Genomic DNA, 21336 nt, shown 5'->3' on the forward strand with positions numbered 1-21336 from the left:
CAGTATAAATTTATCTTAAGTTTTCTCCTGATCTGTTTGTGTTTCATACTTTTAAATAATGAAAATAGTTCATTTGGGCATGACTTTTTCTTAGTCCAATATAATTTATCATAGTCACTCTTTCTGAATGCTCCTAAGTCATAATTTAGATAAAAACCATTCATAAATGTTAAAGTAGTATAAAATGATAATTATTATTTTAAAAAGATTTTTGAAGTTGCTTCAATTAAACAAATGTAGTGTCACCCTTTAAAAAAATAAGTTCAGCATTTGCCTTTTTTTAGCCTTCTGGAACTACTTTTGTGATCCACAGTTCCTCAAACATTTCCAAAAGCAGTCCATTGATTACATCTGCAAGTTATTTCAGTTCTCTGAAATAAAATTTATGTAGGTGCCTAAATTTATCTGCTTTTCTTGGGTTTCTTCACTATTCTTAGACTTGCAGTCTTTTTTAGCCATATTTGAAAATCTATATACTTGGGAAAGAAGATGACAGTGGGGGGAAAAAAAGTAATTTTACCTAATGTTATTCCAAGCAATATTTTTTTTTTTCATTCCTTGTTTAAAGCTCCTTATTCTGAATGTACTTAAATCTACCTTTGCTTCAGCTTCAGTTCATCTCCCCTTCCTGCCTTATTAAACTGTGTACAGATTTCTTACATTCTTAGTTATGTAGCAGCTTAGTGCATATCTTTTTTTTTTTTTTTTTTTGAGGGATGGTGGAAAGATGATAAAAATAATAGAATCAAACAAAACAGATTTCTAACATTGGCTGTGTTCAAAAAGAAATATCTCAATCAATATTCAAAAACATGGTCTCAATCTCTGTCACCAGATGTTAGGGAACTGGGTCCTCCATATTTGTGAGTAGTCAGTATGTTCATCATAGTTCCTAAGTCGTTTACAAATTATTGGTTTTTTATGGTATTGTTAGTGTATAGAGTGTTCTGTTTTTCAAAAGTCTGGGGCACAATGCTGACTGGCCCAAAGTTCCCTTCTTTTCCATAATACACATAAACATAAGTTGCTGCTCGCTTTTTTTCTCCCCAATATCCCTATTCAAATTCATTTAACTGTTTTCTGACTTGTCATAGTAAATCTAGAGTTATAGTTCTTGTCTCTTTCCTTGCTAAGAATTGAAGTAGTTAGCAAGGTAAGTTAAGAAATTAAATCTAGTGCTTGCTTTATCCATGTTGTTCCAGACATATATTTTCTCTATTCATTCAGCTTATTAAAGCATGTGGTTTCACCAGTCTTCAGTAATAGCCTACATTTAAATATAGTGCTATGAGGTTTTACAAATGGATATAATGCCTTAAGATTTATAAACTTTTTGGAGTGGTGATACAAGCTCCTATAGCCAAATTCTGCTTCTCTTGCTTAATACAAAATTTTGAATAAGTCATTTATTTTTTTGTTTTAGTTTTAGTTTCCACATCTGTAAAATAAATATTTGACTGAATGCTCTTTAAGTCTCCAAATACTATAAGTTCTTATATTCTTTTGCTTTTTTTTTGAAAATGTAATTTGAGTATCTCAACAAGAGGAAGTGACATAATGGAATAGTTAAGGGAAACCAGGAACTTTGCTCAAACATTCTTAACCTATAAGAATGTACACATTCTTCCTTTACACATTCTTACTTCTAAGAACTTCATTTGTTCGTATGTACTTCTTTTAAAAGTTACTAATTACTACCTAAGGAAATTTAACCCTACAGAGTAGTTCACACATTGATATCAGTTCCATTAGTCTAATAATTAGTTTGCTTTCTTTTTAATCACTAACTAGCATCTATTAATCTTTGAAGGTTTGTTTATTTATTGAATGGGAGCTTTGATTTAAAGTGGAAAGTTACCTCTGAGAAGAGCAGATTAGAATAAAATACAGAAAAGGCAGAGAAAGCTTTAGGTAGCCGGAGTGCAACATTCTATGAGAAATTATAGAAATTGAAGATGATGGTACCAAAGACAAACTTATTTTTGTTTTTATTTTTGCTTAGGGCCCTGATACTGGGTAGTATGAATCTTTGCCATTAAACATCTTGTTTATGGTTAATTTTATTATTATTTGATCTTGATTGTAATAATATCTGAAGAAAAGACATTGTAATGATACTAACAACATTTTTATAAATCAGTGGGAAAATATACACAGATTAGTGTTTCAGGATTTGATGTCTTTCCTATAATTGATTCAAAATTACATGTCTATCTATATTTATTAAAATATTCCTTTGTCTTTTCATAGTTTATGGTTTTGCCTATTTTTAAAAAAGCTTCTTTGTTATGTTACTTTAGTTGTAACTATGTCCAAATAATCGTGTTTTTTTGACAGGTTGTTGACTAAAGGCCAGAATGCTTTAGTAGAACTGCAGACACAAAGACCTATTGCTCTTGAATTATATAAGGACTTTAAAGAACTGGGAAGATTCATGTTGCGTTACAGTGGTTCTACTATAGCTGCGGGTGTTGTCACTGAGGTACAGTATTATGGTTATGTCACTAATTTAAAAAAAATTTATATAGAAGTTGAAAGAAAACGTGGATTTTGGTATTGGTATAGAATTTCTGAATTCATTTTTCTCTCCCTTATTTTACTTTTTTATTTTTAAATAACAAATATTTTAAAAATTATCTCTCCCATTTCCCATCCTCCATTGAGAAAATTCCAACATAAAAAACAAAACAAAAGAAAGGGAAAATAAATCTTTTTCAAACCAAGCTTGATAATCTCAAAATAGTCTTTTTCCTTAAATTACCTATCCTGATTAAGCATATGAAATTACAGTCTCAAGAAGCATTCTATTAATTTAAGAAAAACATAAGTCTCATATTTTAAGGGATGGCTTATTTATTTCAGAGGAGTGCTTTTCATTTGGTAAAAGTTGAAGATTTAAGTACCTTTATTCTTCCTAGTTTTTTGGAAAATATTTTTGTAATGTGATTCCATTTTTTCTTTTTCTTCCAGCTTCCCCTCTCCCATTTATTGATAGAAAGAGCAAAGCTGTAATAATAATAAAAATAAAATAGCTCAAATGAAATATGATTCCATTTTTAAAATTTAGTTTTATAAACCTTTCTAGAGCTTATATAATTAATATTCCAAAAAGTCAGAAGACCTAACCCTGGTCTCAAGTCTAACTATACAATCTTGATCATTATTTCATCTCTAGACTTTAATTTCTTTAACTGTAAAATCATGTCATTGTAGTATATATTCTCTGAGATCCTTGCTAGAACTAACATTGTGTAACATTTCAGGAAACATCAAATTATGAAAAATAAGACCTATCTGGTTGACAGCACACATAGAGAAAATACATTCTTCACATTATGATAGTAAATTTTTTTTTATAGTAACTTTTTATTGACAGAACCCATGCCAGGGTAATTTTTTTTTTTTACAACATTATCCCTTGCACTCACTTCTGTTCCGATTTTTCCCTCCCACCCTCCACCCCCTTCCCTAGATGGCAAACAGTCCTATATATGTTGAATATGTCGTAGTATATCTTAGATACAATGTATGTGTGCAGATCCAAACAGTTTTCTTGTTATACAGGGAGATTTGGATTCAGAAGGTAAAAATAACCCGGGAAGAAAAACAAAAATGCAAACATTTTACATTCATTTCCCAGTGTTTTTTCTTTGGGTATAGCTGCTTCTGTCCATCACTGATCAATTGAAACTGAATTAGGTCTCTTTGTCAAAGAAATCCTCTTCCATGAGATTACATCTTCAAACAGTATCGTTGTTGATGTATATAATGATCTCTTGGTTCTGCTCATTTCACTTAGCATCAGTTCATGTAAGTCTCTCCAAGCCTCTCTGTATTCATCCTGCTGGTCATTTCTTACAGAACAATAATATTCCATAACATTCATATACCACAATTTACCCAACCATTCTCCAATTGATGGGCATCCATTTTCCAGCTTCTAGCCACTACAAACAGGGCTGCCACAAACATTTTGGCACATACTGGTCCCTTTCCCTTCTTTAGTATCTCCTTGGGGTATAAGCCCAGTAGAAACACTGCTGGATCAAAGGGTATGCACAGTTTGATAACTTTTTGGGCATAATTCCAGATTGCTGGTTGGATTTGTTCACAACTCCGCCAACAATGTATCAGTGTCCCAGTTTTCCTGCATCCCCTCCAACAATCATCGTTATTTTTTCCTTTCATCTTAGCCAATCTGACAGATGTGTAGTGGTATGTGATAGTAAATATTAATTTTAGGAACATTTTGACTTGAAAAAGCAAGTTTAACTTTTGAAATTTTTTAATAGCTTTTAATTTTCAAAATATATGCAAAGATAGTTTTCAACATTCACCCCTGCAAAACTCTGTGTTCCAAGTTTTTCTCCCTCCCTTCCTCTTACCGTTTCCCCTAGACAACAAGCAATCCAATATATGTTAATGTGCAGTTCTATTTCCACATTTATCATGTTGCACAAGAAAAATCAGATCAAAAAGGAAAAAAAATGAGAAAGAAAAAAAAAAAGCAAGCAAGCCAAAAAACAAACAAACAAAAGCAACAAAAAAGATGTGAATACTATATTGTGATCCAAATTAGATCCCTCCAGTCTTTTTTTTGGATTGAGATGTCTTTCTCCATCACAAGTCCATTAGAATTGACCTGAATCTCATCAAATTTAATTTTTAAAAAATGGATTTCATGATTTTAGATTTCTAAGATTGACATTTAAACTGATTGTACTTTAAGCAACATCAAAGTTAAATTTTATCATATTCATAGCTTTTTTCTAAGACAACTAAACTTTCATGAATTTTTTACATGTATTTCAGCAATTCAAGAATTGATCATTTTATTGATGTTTCCTTCACCAATTTTGAGAATCTAGTAGATAGTCTTTAAGTGTTACACTAGCCAAAATTCCTCATACTGCTGCCAACTTGGTGATGAGCCATTATTTAGAAAGGGTAGTTCTAACATGACAGGTGGCAGTAAAGCTCCTAGTAAGTATAAATCTGTGATTCCATTATCTTCTTATATCTCCCTGTTGGATTTTCAAAAGCTCGGACTTCATTGGCATAGCCTTTGAGAACTCAGGGGATAGTTCTATAACACGATATAATATCTGGGTAGGACTACAGTAACTAAAGTTATAAGTATATTAAATAAAGCATTTAAAAAATGTAATTGCCATAGTATAATCAGAATTTAAGAAGTCAGATGGATTTTAGAGGTTGTTATGGTTCAAACGCTTCATTTTACAAATGTGGAAAGGAACAGAATCTAGTCAAAGCATTTCAAGGAATAATGAAGTCAGTTGAGAAGTTAGAAAAGTTGTCAGAGATAGAAATAATGAATTCATTGGGTAAGATGAAAAAGTTTCTTCTCAATATGTCAGATACATTCCTTGTAAGTTGTTTGTTTTTTGTTTTTTTGTCTTTTTGTTTTTTTTTGGTCTGTTAGGGATTAATTAAATCATAGTAATTGTACTTTTTTTTCCCCCCAGATTAAAGAATGACAATGGGATCAAGACTTTATCCTTTAACCAAAGGCTATGACTCAACTAGACCTCTATTTTTAAAGAATCCTTTTATTCCAGATAAAGAAACAACATACATTGAAGCATTTAAAATGAGGGGGAGAAATTCAAGCTGCAGTAGACTGCTAGGAAGTATTAACATTTTATCCTGCAAAACAAAATGCCAACTGACAAGGGAATGCCACCATTGCACCTTCATTTCAAAAATATTTTCCAAATGAAATTTTAGTTAGATAGGTGTGGCTCACCAGAGTTATGAAAATTATCAGAAAGATGTATTAAAAGATATTAAATCATCATGAAATGGAGTCTATTTCCAGCCAAATATCAGAATGTTTACAGTTTTTTCTTTTGATTTGTGAATTTACTGCACATTCTTTTAGGAAGCTTGACTAAATTAGGCTGTTAATATAGTTAAAAGTTAACTTGGATCTTTTTTTTCAAGTTGACTGAAGAAGAATTTGCTGACTTTTTTGAGAAAGGCATATTGTGTTGAGCACAAGAATGCCTCTCCCCTCAAAATAAATTTGAAATTGTTTAATTTGAAATTAATGGAAACTGCTCTGTTAGTGACCATATTATTTAAGAAATGTAAAACAAGTAAATAATAAAGTACCCTGGTTTGAGCATAACAGTACAATGTGTTTTGTTTCTTAGAATTTATAAGTTTTTACTACCTTTACTTAACAATTCCACATTATATTTATGCGGGAACTTTCATATGGGTTTTTAATTGTTTTCAGAATAGTAGAGTAAGATTAACCTATTTCAGAAAATCTTCTATTAATAATCAGGTCCATTTTTCTAACTCGCCAATTGCTGTCAATTTCTTGAGAGTAGGAAATAAGTCTGTTCTTTAAAGAAAGTCAAATTCTGTTTACAAAAACAAAGTTACTCCATTGTGTAGTTCAGTAGAGAGTCAATCTAATGTGTTTCTCAGAGAATCAAAATTATAATGAATAACTGTTATTTTCATGAGAGCATATTGTTGATGAAACATATTAGTAATGAAGTATCAGACTTTCCTATTACTGTAAGCTAAAGATTGAAATCAGTTTCTAACTGTGGTTGCTTCATAGTAACCTAACCATATTTGACAATTTTGCAGACACCAGATAAATAGAGCTTATGAATGTAAAAATTTAAATTTCCATATCCTAATATACATAAATTAGTGAAAATCATTATGAATGTATAATTTGCTTATGTATAGCCAATAAAAGACAGGATATAAATATACCTTTGAGGGAATAGCAAGGTAAAGGGTTGAGGATAGGCCACATGTGCATATATTTGTAGGTGGTGGGGAAGAAGCCAAAGAAAGGGAAGGAAGCTCTTAGGAGAAAGGATTAACCTTGGCAAGGACTCCTGCTTTTTCCATAGACTTTTTTTTTTTTTTTTTTTTTTATTTAATAGCCTTTAATTTACAGGATATATATACATGGGTAACTTTACAGCATCAACAATTGCCAAACCTCCTGTTCCAATCCTCCACCTCCTACCCCACCCCCCCCACCCCCTCCCCTAAATGGCAGGATGACCAGTAGATGTCAAATACATTAAAACATAACTTAGATACACAATAAGTATACATGACCACAACATTATTTTGCTGTACAAAAAGAATCAGACTCTGAACCATTGTACAATTAGCTTGTGAAGGAAATCAAAGATGCAGGTGTGCATAAATATAGGGACTGGGAATTCAATGCAGTGGTTTTTAGTCATCTCCCAGAGTTCTTTTTCTGGGTATAGCTAGTTCAGTTCATTACTGCTCCATTAGAAATGATTTGGTTGATCTCGTTGCTGAGGATGGCCTGATCCATCAGGACTGGTCATCATCTAGTATTGTTGTTGAAGTATATAATGATCTCCTGGTCCTGCTCATTTCACTTAGCATCAGTTCGTGTAAGTCTCTCCAGGCCTTTCTGAAATCATCCTGTTGGTCATTTCTTACAGAACAGTAATATTCCATAATTTTCATATACCACAATTTATTCAGCCATTCTCCAACTGATGGACATCCATTCAGTTTCCAGTTTCTAGCCACTACAAAAAGGGCTGCCACAAACATTCGTGCACATACAGGTCCCTTTCCCTTCTTTATAATCTCTTTGGGATATAATCCCAGTAGTAACACTGCTGGATCAAAGGGTATGCACAGTTTGATAACTTTTTGAGCATAGTTCCAAACTACTCTCCAAAATGGTTGGATTCGTTCACAACTCCACCAACAATGCATCAATGTCCCAGTTTTCCCGCATCCCCTCCAACAATCATCATTATTTTTTCCTGTCATCTTAGCCAATCTGACAGGTGTGTAGTGGTATCTTAGAGTTGTCTTAATTTGCATTTCTCTGATTAATAATGACTTGGAGCATCTTTTCATATGACTAGAAATAGTTTCAATTTCTTCATCTGAGAATTGTCTGTTCATATCCTTTGACCATTTTTCAATTGGAGAATGGCTTGATTTTTTATAAATTAGAGTTAATTCTCTATATATTTTGGAAATGAGGCCTTTATCAGAACCTTTGACTGTAAAAATATTTTCCCAGTTTATTGCTTCCCTTCTAATCTTGTCTGTTAGTTTTGTTTGTACAAAAACTTTTCAGTTTGGTATAATCGAAATTTTCTATTTTGTGATCAGTAATGATCTCTAGTTCTGCTTTGGTCATAAAAACCTTCCCCTTCCACAGGTCTGAGAGGTAAACTATCCTATGTTCCTCTAATTTATTAATAATTTCATTCTTTATGCCTAGGTCATGAACCCATTTTGACCTTATCTTGGTGTACGGCGTTAAGTATGGATCAATGCCTAGTTTCTGCCATATTAGTTTCCAATTTTCCCAGCAATTTTTATCAAACAGTAAGTTCTTATCCCAAAAGCTGGGATCTTTGGGTTTGTCAAAGACTAGGTTGCTATATTTGTTGACTGTTTTATCCCTTGAACCTAATCTATTCCACTGATCAACTAATCTATTCCTTAGCCAATACCAAATAGTTTTGGTAACTGCTGCTCTATAGTATAGTTTTAGATCTGGTACTTTTTCCATAGACTTGAACAAAGGAGGGAAGAATGGGGATTGGTGAAGGGAGTGAAGTTCTGAGTTATGGGATGGGAGAAAAGAGGTATTTTTTTTTTTTTTTTTATTGAAGTGAGATATGCAGATTTGTGGTGGGAAAGGAATATGTAATTAAATATGTGATTAGCCTTTGCCTGACATTGCTTTAAAGGAAGATTAGGCAAATTATAAAAAAAAACAAACCTATTTTGGCATCTCTTTATGACTCTCCAGGTAAATTCAGGAAAACATTAATAGAAATATGGTAAGGGTTTTTTAAGAGGTCACTGATAATAAGAGATTCAAAGGCATATGTTTACAACTAGTCAACCATAATGTCAAGACTCCAGGGAAAGACATCAGGCCAGAGCAGAGATAATGGACAAGAACAAGGAAGAAAGGAGAGAAAGCTCATACTAGAGACAAAGGAGAGATTTAGAAGAGTTAAGGTAGTCATAGAGATGTAAGAATAAGGGAGGTTCTGGTCGGGAATTTCAGAATATTCCATCATGCAGATAGAATAGTTAGGGACAATGGTCATAGCACAGCATATGTAGAGGAATATATGAGATGTCAAAGGACCACAAGCTCCTCTGATATGAGAGCTTTTTAAGGCTACTCATCTACCTTAGGTAACTCACCTATGGCAACAAAAAGCTGTAGCATGCACTGTTCATACCCCAGGAAACTGTCTCAGCACATAAGCTTAACCAAATTGAAGGTAACCAATGAGAATCTATTGATGAGTAAGGGGACCTGTAAAGACTTCTCCCAGAAGAATGGGTGGATGAGAACAATCTCTTCCAACTACCATGGAAGTGACTGGAACTTAGAGCTTGATTGGGCATTGAAGATACCAAGGTCTTTCACTGTATCCTGGGCTATTGATTTCTTTCAATATTTTCAAATATTTTCAAAAATTTCAAAATTTTCAAATCAGTAGCCATGATTTTTTTCTTGCCATTGAGTTTTGATGACTCTAGAAGAGATTGAGACTGATCATTCTGTGAAACTCCACCTCATTTAAATCCAATTCAGAGTTGGGAGGTAGTGAAGAATAGAAGGGCCTAGTGTGCTATGGTTTATATAATCATGAAAAGTCCAATATGACTGAACATCAGCACGAAGTTCCTGGACAGTGTTTCATCCCTTGATTTCTATGACACTTATTATGCACTCCTTCCTGCCATCCCACCTTCAATTCTTCCCTCTCTCCCTCCCTCCTCTTTTTCCCCTTCCTCCTCCTCCTTTTTTCCCCTTGCTTTTCATTCTTCTAATGAGACCTTTCTCCCCTTTAAAAAAAATTATGAACTTGACAAGTACCAACAAACCAAAAAGTAAGGGCTAACCCCCTATAATTTTACAATAAATAAAACATTTACTATATGACAGACACTATACTAATCAACAACAACAAAAAAAAGAGCTCTTGCTTTTAAGATTTTTAACCTCCTGGAATAAGGCAACTCAGGTTAAAAAGCTCTCATCACAAGTGTAGTCTGTCTGCACCTATTGTTTGTCATATCACTACCAAGAAGTAGGAAACTTTATCATTAGCCTTATGAAATATTGTGATTATTTCATTAACTGACATTCTAAAGTCATTCAAAGTGTTTTTCCTTCACAAAATTATAGTCTATATAAATTATTCTGGTGCTGTTCAATATAAATTCATTATGTCTTTCCGAGGTCCTCTGGATCTATCATACTTTTTTGTTGTTATGAAAATAGTTTTCAACTTTCACTTTTCTAAGATTTTGAATTCAAAATATTTTTCTCTCTCCCTCCCAAGATGACAAGTAATACGATATAGTTCATACATGTACAATCATATTAAACATATTTCCACATTGGGCATTCAATAAATATTTATTTGGCTATTGTTTTTTTGCCAGGCATTGAGGATACAAAGAACAAGTGAAAGGCAGTTCATGAATTCAAGGTTACATTTTACCATACAGAGAAGACTTTACTGTCTCAAGGGACTGGCAACCCAGTAAGGAAGACAACATATTCAAAAAACTTTTAAAATAGAAAAGTCTCAATAAGGAGTTATAAATCTTAAGAGAAGAAATGCTGCCTGTGAAGTCAATATTTGATGGATGGATGAGTGAACTTATGAATAGGTGCTTATTCACAGGATTAAGAAATAAATGAAGTTAGTAACAAATCTTTTGCTGGAATACTTCAAGGTAAGAGATACAAATCTGAGCAGCAACAGTTTAGATGAATCCTATGGGGAAATAACTTGATTTACTACCTTGGAAATTTTATATATATTTATATAGAGGGCCACAGACAGTGGGGAAACTCGGTGTGATATAAGACTCTTTAGCCCAGAGGGAATCTGCTGACAATGTCTGGTTTGGCTCTCATCTTCCCTTTGGGGCATCTTAGCCTTCCTGAGAAGTCAGGGGGTCGTGACAACCTGTGTTCTGCTTGAAGCAGAGATACTTGCAGTAAAGAGGCATTTATATGATAATAGCAAGGTGCTTATAGTTAGCACATGGGCAGTGTGCTGTGGTGATGTAATTGTACTAAAATATTTAAGGCTGAGAGAACTTGAAATAAATGGACTCCATATTTGACCATCCATGTGAGTCCCTGCCTCATCATCACTCCTCCTCTAAGACCAAGAACTCGGGCTGGTACCAAAATCTCCAGAGATCTAGTCTTGATGGTACATTTTGGCCCTAAACATGGGACCCCAGAAAATAGAGTACTCAGTAGCTCGACTGATGCCATTGGGGAATTCAGCGGAGGAGTCCACATGACCCAGGAATAAGATAAGTATAAAAATAGGCAAGTGGGAAGATTTGGTAAGGGCTAAATTAGTCACTTATGTTTTTCAGCTGAAATGAGGCAAATACTAAGATTTAGGTTAATAGAGAAGCAAGAAGCAGATCCTCAGATGTTGTGGAGGACAGGTTGGAGCCAGAGATGTGAAAGGTAGTGGGACAACAACTAACTGAATACAATGGGATAAAATTGGCATTAAGGAATCCCACAAGTTTTAAAACAAGGAAAGATTTTAACTTGGGTGGCCAAACAATGACATATCAGAAGAAAAACAAGCAGAGAATTGGTGACTGTAGAACAGAACACATTTTCCTTCATTTTTCTATTGCATTTGATAGTGCCACCATCTATGCAGTCACCCAGATTTACTAACTTGGAGTTATTTTATATATATATTTACTGAGGCAATTGGGTTAAGTGACTTGCCCAGGGTCACACAGCTAGGAAGTGTTAAGTGTCTGAGTTCACATTTGAACTCAGGTCCTCCTGACTTCAGGGCTGGTGCTCTATTCACTGTGCCACCTAATTGCCCTATGTATTATGCTACCAGTTACCAACCCATTTCATGGCCTCTGAAGTCCCTTTTAGCTCTGAAATTCTATCATTCTAATCTCATAAACTAGTCTGTGTTAATGGGAGATTTGTTGTGAGAATAAAACCAGATAAACACATAGAAAAGCCCTTTAAAATAGTAAAAGTTATAATCTGCAGATACCTACTACCTTCAGCTTAGCAAATATAAGAATATACCTCTTTTAAGGACTACTGGATTCTTTCCACATCGTTGACAGGTCAACTAAGTTATTGGGTAATGGGTAAAAAAGGGGAGGAGACTTAAATTGAGGAGTTAATAAAGCTCAGTCAGTAGAAGTAAAATAGTGAAAGCAGAAAGTTGGTAAAAAATGGCAGGACAAAAGCCCCTTTTGGAGTTGGAAAACTTTATTGCCGGTAAATTTATTCCCTGTAATTCACACATAGATTCCTATGATCCATCTACAGGGGATGTATATTGTAAAGTTCCAGACAGTGGCAAAGAAGAGGTGAGTTAATTTTTAAAAAATGCATTGATATATTGAGAGCATCACTTTTCTAAAGAAAAAGAGAAGAAAGAATGGTAAGTCTGAAGTGGAAGTTGTTAAAACATTACATGGGTCATGGGTAGCTGATTCAGCTTAGGCTACTGAGTTCATTATATGATAAATAATAGCAATGTAAGACTGCCCCATTTTGAAGTTAAAAAATAATTCAGAAATATGGTTATTCTTAATCGTAACCTTTTACCAATCTGCTTTTTTTCAACATTGTTTAAACTGTTGACTATACCAATGTAATTTTTTAAAAAAAAGTTTTCTAATTCTATTGTTGTATTGACCTTATTTTCTATTTCTTTTGTAATTTTTTAGCTATTATTATTTTCTCTTTGCAGAATTGGAGTGTCTAATTAGAGTTATTATAGTTTTGAAAATGTTTTATTAGATTCATTAATATGTTTGATAATTTTTGTTGTTGTTCCTTTTGTTACCTTTTCCCCACAGTATATTTTCTAAATTCTCTACTTTTCTGGATTTGGTCTCTAAGAAAATTTTACTGGATTGAAAGAATGAAGTTCTTTAAATTTAGTTCTCTGGAAACTCTCTGAGGAATTCCTGTGCTTTACATTTTCTCCCATTGTTTAGAAGTGAAGCTATCTCCAGTTATTTTGATCTATAACTTGCCACTGGACCCAGATGGTTTTGGAGCTGAAAGTGAGGCAGGTGACCTTGCACAGCCCTCCCTCACTTAAATCCAGTTCACTTATATATTGTGGTATCATCTGCCAGATGTCATGGTCCTCTTCGAGAATGAAGGACAAATAACAACTTTCCCAATGCTTAGAAATGAAGCTATAGTGTAGTTTCCCAACATACTTTGCTTTCTTCACAAAGTGAAGATATGATTATAATGTCATCAATGTTTTGAAGCTGAAAGGAACCAGCTTTTCAATAAATACTGCGTGGTATTTAGGCTGAACCTTTTTTCCCCACTACCATAAAACAATTAAATGGAAATTTTATTTTACTTTCAATGAAAATTAGTCTGTTAAGGTATAAATTGTTAAAACACTAAAAACCTAATATTTAATTCCATACAGCTACTAAGATTTCCAGAAACCTAACATCCTTACCAATTATTATGTGAAAAAGGACAGTAACTCTTTTTATCCTGTGGGCTATGTTTTTAACATTTCATTTGTGGTCAGGAAATAAAATGTCAGCTAATTTGTAGCTCAAGCTTTGCAGATCAGTTTTTGTTTTTAAGGAAGTTACATGTCGGGGGGAAGAGAGGTTTGTTGAAGAAGTATTTTACAATTCTCAGAGCAAGAAAGGATAATAAAGATTATCTAGTTAGTGTACCATTAAAAAAAAAAAAAAAAAGCCTGACATTTGGGAAATACTTGCCCAAAATTATATGACTAGTAAATGGGACTTGAACGCCATTTCTGTGACTCCTAATAGACTCTTAGCATTCATGTAATATAGCTGATTTAAATCAGAAATTCTGAAGAACTGTTCTACCAGATTTATTTATTTATGTATTTATTGGTGTTTGCTTTTTTATTTTAAACCTTTAGACTTTTGTATTCCTGTGGGTAAATATTAACAATAAGATAGTAGCTAGTTGGTTAAACTGTAACTAAAATTTTGATTCTGGCTTAAGCAAGAGAGTGTCATCCTGGCACTGGCACATCCTAACTTCTCTTTTTACCAAGGTCTTTTTAATGGCACAGAATTATGTATCACTTGTAGTTCCCTTAGAGCATAATTAAATTTTAGGGGTTAAGCAATTAGTAGGATTATACAGGGTTTAGAGCTAGTAGAAATTAAAAATCATTTTACCTTTTAATTTTACAGAAAAAACTGAGAAAAACTAAACATGGTTACAGAACCAAGTTGTTGAATGCTGTTCTGACTTAAAATCCAGTCCACTTTTTACTGCACTATAGCTGCTTCCTGGTACACACCACACACACACACACACACATACACACACACACACACACGCTGTATAGATATTCATTCCCAGTCACCCACAAGAAATATTCCTATCATGATCAAATAAACCAGTCTTGAACTTGCCCATTTATGTGTTGCTTTATGTCAGCAATGCCTTGTTTTATGTTCTACAGAACTATAGAATCTTCTGAAAAAGTTTAGAAGGATGTCAGAATTTATTTGTCTAACTTATATTTGACCTAGAATCCCTTTTATGTATCACTTCCTAGTAGCTGATTTTTATCCAACCTCTGCAATGAAAATCTTCAAGGGTGAGAAAACTCACCTCAGAAGCAATATAACACCTCTAATAGTTACAAAGTTTTCCTTAATATAGAATTGAAATCTTCCTTTCTGTAAATTCTACTCATTGTTCCTAGTTGTGTCCTCTGGGATCAAGAACAAGTATGATCTCTCCAGTAAGTCTTTCAACTTCTTTAACAGATCAATAAAAGAGTCAATATGGAGTAGTAGATAGAGAGCAACTTACTTTGAATCAGAAAGACCTGCCTCTGAAGTTCCCTATTTGGAAAGATATGAATGCACAGTAGTATTGGAAGTTCCTCAACTTATGAAATTACTGGTATACTCCAAAATAAAGTATGCTACCTGAAAATATACATATACTTTCTTCTCTTCATTTTCCTCTCCCTCTTTCTGGTTCTCTCTTCAGTGAGATATTAGGCAAGAAAATCTGTATATAAAGACTAATCATGGTATGCAATTAGATGAGTAATCAATTGAGTTGGTCCATTAGGACGTTTATATTGAACCAAGCATTGTAGATAGATAATTATTTTTTAATTAATTAATTTTTAAAATAATTATAACTTTTTATTTACAGAACCCATGCCTGGGTAAACATTATCCCTTGCACTCACTTCTGTTCCGACTTTTCCCCTCCTTCCCTCCACCCTCTCCCCCACATGGCAAGCAGTCCTATACATGTTAAATATATCACAGTATATCCTAGATACAATATATGTGTGCAAAACAAACAATTCTCTTGTTGTACAGGAAGAATTGGATTCAGAAGGTAAAAATAACCTGGGAAGAAAAACAAAAATGCAAACAGTTTACATTCATTTCCCAGTGTTCCTTCTCTGGGTGTAGCTGCTTCTGTCCATCATTGATCAATTGAAACTGAGTTAGATCTTCTCTTTGTCTAAGAAATCCACTTCTATCAGAATACATCCTCATACAGTATCATTGTTGAAGTATATAATGATCTCCTGGTTCTGCTCGTTTCAATTAGCATCAGTTCGCGTAAGTCTCTCCAAGCCTCTCTGTATTCATCCTGCTGGTCATTTCTTACAGAACAATAATATTCCATAACATTCATATACCACAATTTATCTAACCATTCTCCAATTGATGGGTATCCATTCATTTTCCAGTTTCTAGCCACTACAAATAGGGCTGCCACAAACATTTTGGCACATACAGGTCCCTTTCCCTTCTTTAGTATCTCTTTGGGGTATAAGCCCAGGAGTAGCACTGCTGGATCAAAGGGTATGCACAGTTTGATAACTTTTTGGGCATAATTCCAGATTGCTCTCCGGAATGGTTGGATTCGTTCATAACTCCACCAACAATGCATCAGTCCCAGTTTTCCTGCATCCTCTCCAACATTAATCATTATTTTTTCCTGTCATTTTAACCAATCTGACAGGTGTGTATCTCTGATAGGTGTATCTAAGAGTTGTCTTAATTTGCATTTTTCTGATCAATAGTGATTTGGAACACTTTCATATGAGTGGAAATAGTTTCAATTTCATCATCTGAAAATTGTCTGTTCATATCCTTTGACCATTTATCAATTGGAGAATGGCTTGATTTCTTATAGAGTCATTATATATTTTGGAAATGAGGCCTTTATCAGAACCTTTAACTGTGAAAATGTTTTCCCAGTTGGTTGCTTCCCTTCTAATCTTGTTTGTATTAGTTTTGTTTGTACAAAGGCTTTTTAATTTGATATAATCAAAATTTTCTATTTTGTGATCAACAATGATCTCTAGTTCATCTTTGGTCACAAATTTCTTCCTCCCCCACAAGTCTGAGAGGTAAACTATCCTCTGTTTCTCTAATTTATACCTAAATCATGGACCCATTTTGATCTTATCTTGGTATATGGTGTTAAGTGTGGATCCATGCCTAATTTCTGCCATACTAATTTCCAGTTTTCCCAGCAGTTTTTGTCAAATAATGAATTCTTATCCCAAAAGTTAGGATCTTTGAGTTTGTCAAACACTAGATTGCTATAGTTGGCTATTTTGTCTTGTGAACCTAACCTATTCCACTAATCAACTAATGTATTTCTTAGCCAATACCAAATGGTTTTGGTGACTGCTGCTTTATAAAACAGTTTTAAATCAGGTACAGCTAGGCCACCTTCATTTGATTTTTTTTTTCATTAGATCCCTTGAGATTCTTGACCTTTTATTTTTCCATGTGAATTTTGTTGTTATTTTTTCTAGATCATTAAAATATTTTCTTGGGAGTCTGATTGGTATAGCACTAAATAAATAGATTAGTTTAGGGAGTATTGTCATCTTTGTTATATTCGCTCAGCCTATCCAAGAGCACTTAATATTTTTCCAGTTATTTAAAGCTGACTTTATTTGTGTGGAAAGTTTTTTTTGTAATTTTGCTCATATAATTCCTGACTTTCCTTTGGTAGATAGATTCCCAAATATTTTATGCTATCGACAGTTATTTTGAATGGAATTTCTCTTTGTATCTCTTGCTGTTGGATTTTGTTGGTGATGTATAAAAATGCTGAGGATTTATGTGGATTTATTTTGTATCCTGTACAACTTTGTAGCAACTTTGCTAAAGTTATGAATTATTTCTAATAGCTTTTTAGTAGAATTTCTGGGGTTCTCTAAGTATACCATCATATCATCTGCAAAGAGTGATGGTTTGGGTTCTTCATTACCTACTCTAATTCCTTTAATCTCTTTCTTTTATTGCTGAGGCTAGCATTTCTAATACAATAATGAATAATAATGGTGATAGTGGGCAACCTTGTTTCATTCCTGATCTTACTGGGAAAGGTTCCAGTTTATCCCCATTACATATAATGCTTACTCACAGTTTTAAATATATGCTCCTGACTATTTTAAGGAAAAGTCCATTTATTGCTTGTAGATAGATAATTATTAGCCCAGAATGGAATAGGAAGAAATGATGAACTGGATTTGAAAATTGTTTTAATTATTCCAAGCTGTTCATTGGTATAGAAAACATCTTTTCAATATCACCAATATTATGTCAATCATGTTATGTTACTAAGGATTTGTGAAACATTGGGATCCCTAAAGGATCAAAATTTCAGGTGACACAAAGGATAAGAAAAAGATGCATAAGTTGGGTTTACATAGTTCTGAAGCATAAATAGAAAAACTAGCCAAACCTGCATAGGATGGAATCTTATTGCTCCAATAAGGAATGTTATTTAATCTCAATTTCCTCATCTTGTAAAATAATAGTAGTAGTGGCAACAGCAATGGTAGTCTTTATATAGTACCTACTATGTGCCAAGAACTATGTCCAGTGCTTTACAAATATTATCTCATTTCAGCCTCATAACATTCCTCAAAAGTCCTCAAAAAGGTACTATTATCATCGTCATTTCACATTTGAAGAAACAAAAGCAAATGAAGATTAAGTGCTATAGCTGGTAAATATCTAAAGCTGGGTTTGAATTCAGAGTTTCCTGATTCTTGCCCAGCACTATATATACTGCAGCAGGGTTACCTGTCCATCAGTGACATTCTAAGGTAGAAATTACCTTAGAAGCCTCAAAGCACTATAGAAATGTGAATTATATTCTTTTCTGCCTTGGCCCTTAGTAATTTTGTGCTAGTTTGGATTCAATTTCTTGACAATGTATTTTAAGGCTTTCAACCACAGGATATATGTCTTTTTTCTTCTTTTGTCCAAAATCCACTAAATCAGAGAATCACAGATTTTGAAGATTGGAAATATCTTTAGTAACTCTCTAGTCCAACTCATACAAGAACAATAAAATTCTCATTGTAATATATCAGAAAAGATTATTCAGCTTGAAGATCTAATTTGGGGGGAAGGGGAATTAATGAAGTTATAATGAAGGATCTCTACATCCATTTCCCAAGTCTTAGGATTCCCTTTCCCAACTCTGTATTCTTTTATTTCCTCAGTCTTAAAAGAGAATAGTATTATTTTTGATTTTAGTTTTGTTTTTTATCCTCCTCATAAAGGACAAGTAGCAATCCTGCAGCTGAGGATGAGCTTTAGAAGTCTTAGAGTGTGTACAGAAGAAATGAGGAGAGATGATACTTTCATTGTACACCTAATGAAATTTAAGACACATCCTTTGAGAACCACTGGCGTAGGTGAGGGGGGAAATGGGAGTAAAGAAAGAAATCTTTCATTGAGCTCCATAATTGCCTTCTACTAATACCATGAATCACTGCTTTTCAGAAGTCTCAAACCCTAAAGTCCTGCTTTCTGAAAATCTTATCTGGTATCTTGTCAGCATGCGATGACATATGCCCTGTCTAGTGGACACAATCTGCTTGCTTCCCACCAGCCTTCTGTCAGTTAACTAGGACTGAGAGTGCGGTCCTTCCTACCTAGATAATGTGACTTGAAGAATCTTCATAAGGTCTCCCTTTCCCCCAAATGTCTTCCCTGCCTGCCTATCCATATCAGACCCATCCCAGAACATCCTTTAAAAAATAAAAAGAGAAGAGAGAAAAATGACCTAAAGGAACCAAATAATACATGAATTGAAATTAGAATTAGAATTGAAAGAAACTGTGTCTGAACTGTTTTTACATATGAAGAAATTGCAATCCAAAGATATGGGATCACTTTTCCAGTATCACACAGCTAGCTAATGACCAAATCAAAACCAGATGTCAGGATTGATTTTTCTATCTCATGTATGTTGTATCCCACCATTCTTGAATATAGAAAACAAAAAAAAAAACTAGTTCCTCTTATTTCCTTGCCTCATCCCAGGACTGTATTCAACCACTGGTATCTTACAGTGTTGCTTTACACAAAAAAGTTTTCTGGATAATGCTGAAGGAAAATATCTCAATTTTTAGTAAGTCATCAGCAATTCTGACTCTTCTATTTGCTTTTCAAAGATAGAAGCAGCAGTCATGGCTGCTAGAGAGGCCTTTCCCTGTTGGTCATCCACAAGCCCCCAGGACCGCTCTCAGATCATGATTAAGTTGGCAGATCTACTAGAACACTCCCTGGAGGATTTTGCACAGGCTGAATCAAGAGATCAAGGTAATCCAAACTCTTCAAAAGTTTCATTGCCAGGAAATGAAATAAACTGAAAGACTTTTAATTTGGAAGGAATGTTAACTATATAGTTTAAATCTTTCATTTTATACTTGTACCATCCCTTCTCCCTTGGTTTATTCCCTATATTCTATTCATAAGTTGGACCCCCTAGAGCAAAATTATCACATTTAAGATATTCTGTGACATTCTTTATGGTCAGGTAATTCAAGTTGGCAGCTTGTAAATAAATGATTTGAATTTCTTGGGTGACTTCTCCTGGTTGATCTTTTCATAGTAAATTCACAATTAAAAAATCTGCGTCCCTTGTCATCCATTCTCTTCCATTCCCACCCCAAGTTATTAATATTACAATTCAATCATTTTTCAGGGAAGACTTGAAACAAACTCCTTCCTTCCTTCCTTCTTTCCTTCCTTCCTTCCTTCCTTCCTTCCTTCCTTCCTTCCTTCCTTCCTTCCTTCCTTCCTTCCTTTCTTTCCTTCCTTTCTTTCCTTCCTTTCTTTTCTTCCTTTCCTTCCTTCCTTTCCTTCCTTCCTTTCATCCATCCATCCATCCATCCATCAGAATCGATCCTCATATAGTATTGTTGTTGAAGTGTATAATGGAAACAAACTTCTAATGGAGGTGAGATAATATAATCTATACACTGTTGCATCACCAGGTTTAGTGCATCAGTTCTCAGATTTGTTTTTCAAAATATATAAAGAAGCGTGTGGGTCTGATTATTGAGTAGGAGAATCTAGAATTACATACAAAGTTATTTAAAGGGCACTTTAAAAATGCATAAAAATTTTGATTTTTACTTGATACTAATTTCTTATCCCTGCTCTGCAACTTAGTTAATCTTACTTTATAATAGAGATTTTTTAAAAAAGAATTTAGCAAAACTAGCAAACTATCTTAACTGGATCTGACAGTATTTGCAATATTTCACTTCCGTAGTTCCCTACCTCTGCAATGACTAGAAAGTAATGTATTTTATAACTCTTTTCTGGTGCCAAGCTTATTCCTTATACTTATACAGTGTTCAGTTTAGAGTTTATTTCTCCTTTCATTGTTGTAATTTTAACAGAAGCAATAGAGTTGATATCCTCATTCTCCAGAAAACAATATACAATGGGGCTTTATGCAGTAAGTGAGACTGAGTCTCACTTATTTCTTTGCCTGGCCTGCTTTTCCATCCTGATTTCACATTAGCAAGTCTAAGTTCCTAGAGATCAATACTATTTGCTTATATTCTAACCCTCTCAAGATCTGAGGGACAACCCATTGAGGAGAAATATATTTTCCTTATTCACTACTCTGGTTCTTGAATTCCAATGCATTTTGGCTATCTATACAATATCTATACAATAGCCACAATAATTCTACTTTTAGATCTAAAATGTAGCTATTTGCTTATAATAAAACCAATGAAATAGTACTAATATATTAAATACATTTTGTTGTTGTAATTTAAATTGTTTGAGTCATATCCAACTCTTTATGACCCCATTTTGATTTATTGAAAAGTTACTAGAGTGGTTTGCCATTTCCCTCTCTAACTCGTTTACAAGTGAGGAAACTGGCAAACAAAATTAAGTGACTTTGCTGAAAGTAAATACATAAATAGCGGA

The 21336-nt window shown here is 33.8% G+C and overlaps 2 protein-coding genes across 4 annotated transcripts in view; both read left to right on the forward strand.

Moving 5' to 3' along the window:
- Positions 1-6151, forward strand: part of HBS1L (HBS1 like translational GTPase) — a 131654-nt gene extending 125503 nt beyond the window's left edge. For both annotated transcript variants that reach the window (XM_003769472.3, XM_023503220.2), the window contains 2 exons: positions 2338-2482; positions 5487-6151. In XM_003769472.3, the coding sequence (XP_003769520.1) occupies positions 2338-2482; positions 5487-5498 (157 nt within the window). In that variant the 3' untranslated portion in view covers positions 5499-6151. The remainder of the gene's footprint in view (positions 1-2337; positions 2483-5486) is intronic.
- Positions 6152-8546: 2395 nt separating this feature from the next.
- The window catches only part of ALDH8A1 (aldehyde dehydrogenase 8 family member A1), a 38554-nt gene continuing 25764 nt past the window's right edge, over positions 8547-21336 (forward strand). The window contains exons 1-3 of one of the 2 annotated variants that reach the window (XM_031964234.1): positions 8547-9305; positions 10480-10776; positions 19557-19704. In XM_031964234.1, the coding sequence (XP_031820094.1) occupies positions 10738-10776; positions 19557-19704 (187 nt within the window). In that variant the 5' untranslated portion in view covers positions 8547-9305; positions 10480-10737. Of the gene's footprint in view, positions 9306-10479; positions 10777-11901; positions 12424-19556; positions 19705-21336 lie in introns of those variants that run through there. The other variant, XM_003769469.4, reaches the window with a different exon arrangement.

The sequence above is a fragment of the Sarcophilus harrisii genome, chromosome 4 (assembly GCF_902635505.1).
Source record: "Sarcophilus harrisii chromosome 4, mSarHar1.11, whole genome shotgun sequence".
Taxonomy (NCBI): Eukaryota; Metazoa; Chordata; class Mammalia; order Dasyuromorphia; family Dasyuridae; genus Sarcophilus; species Sarcophilus harrisii.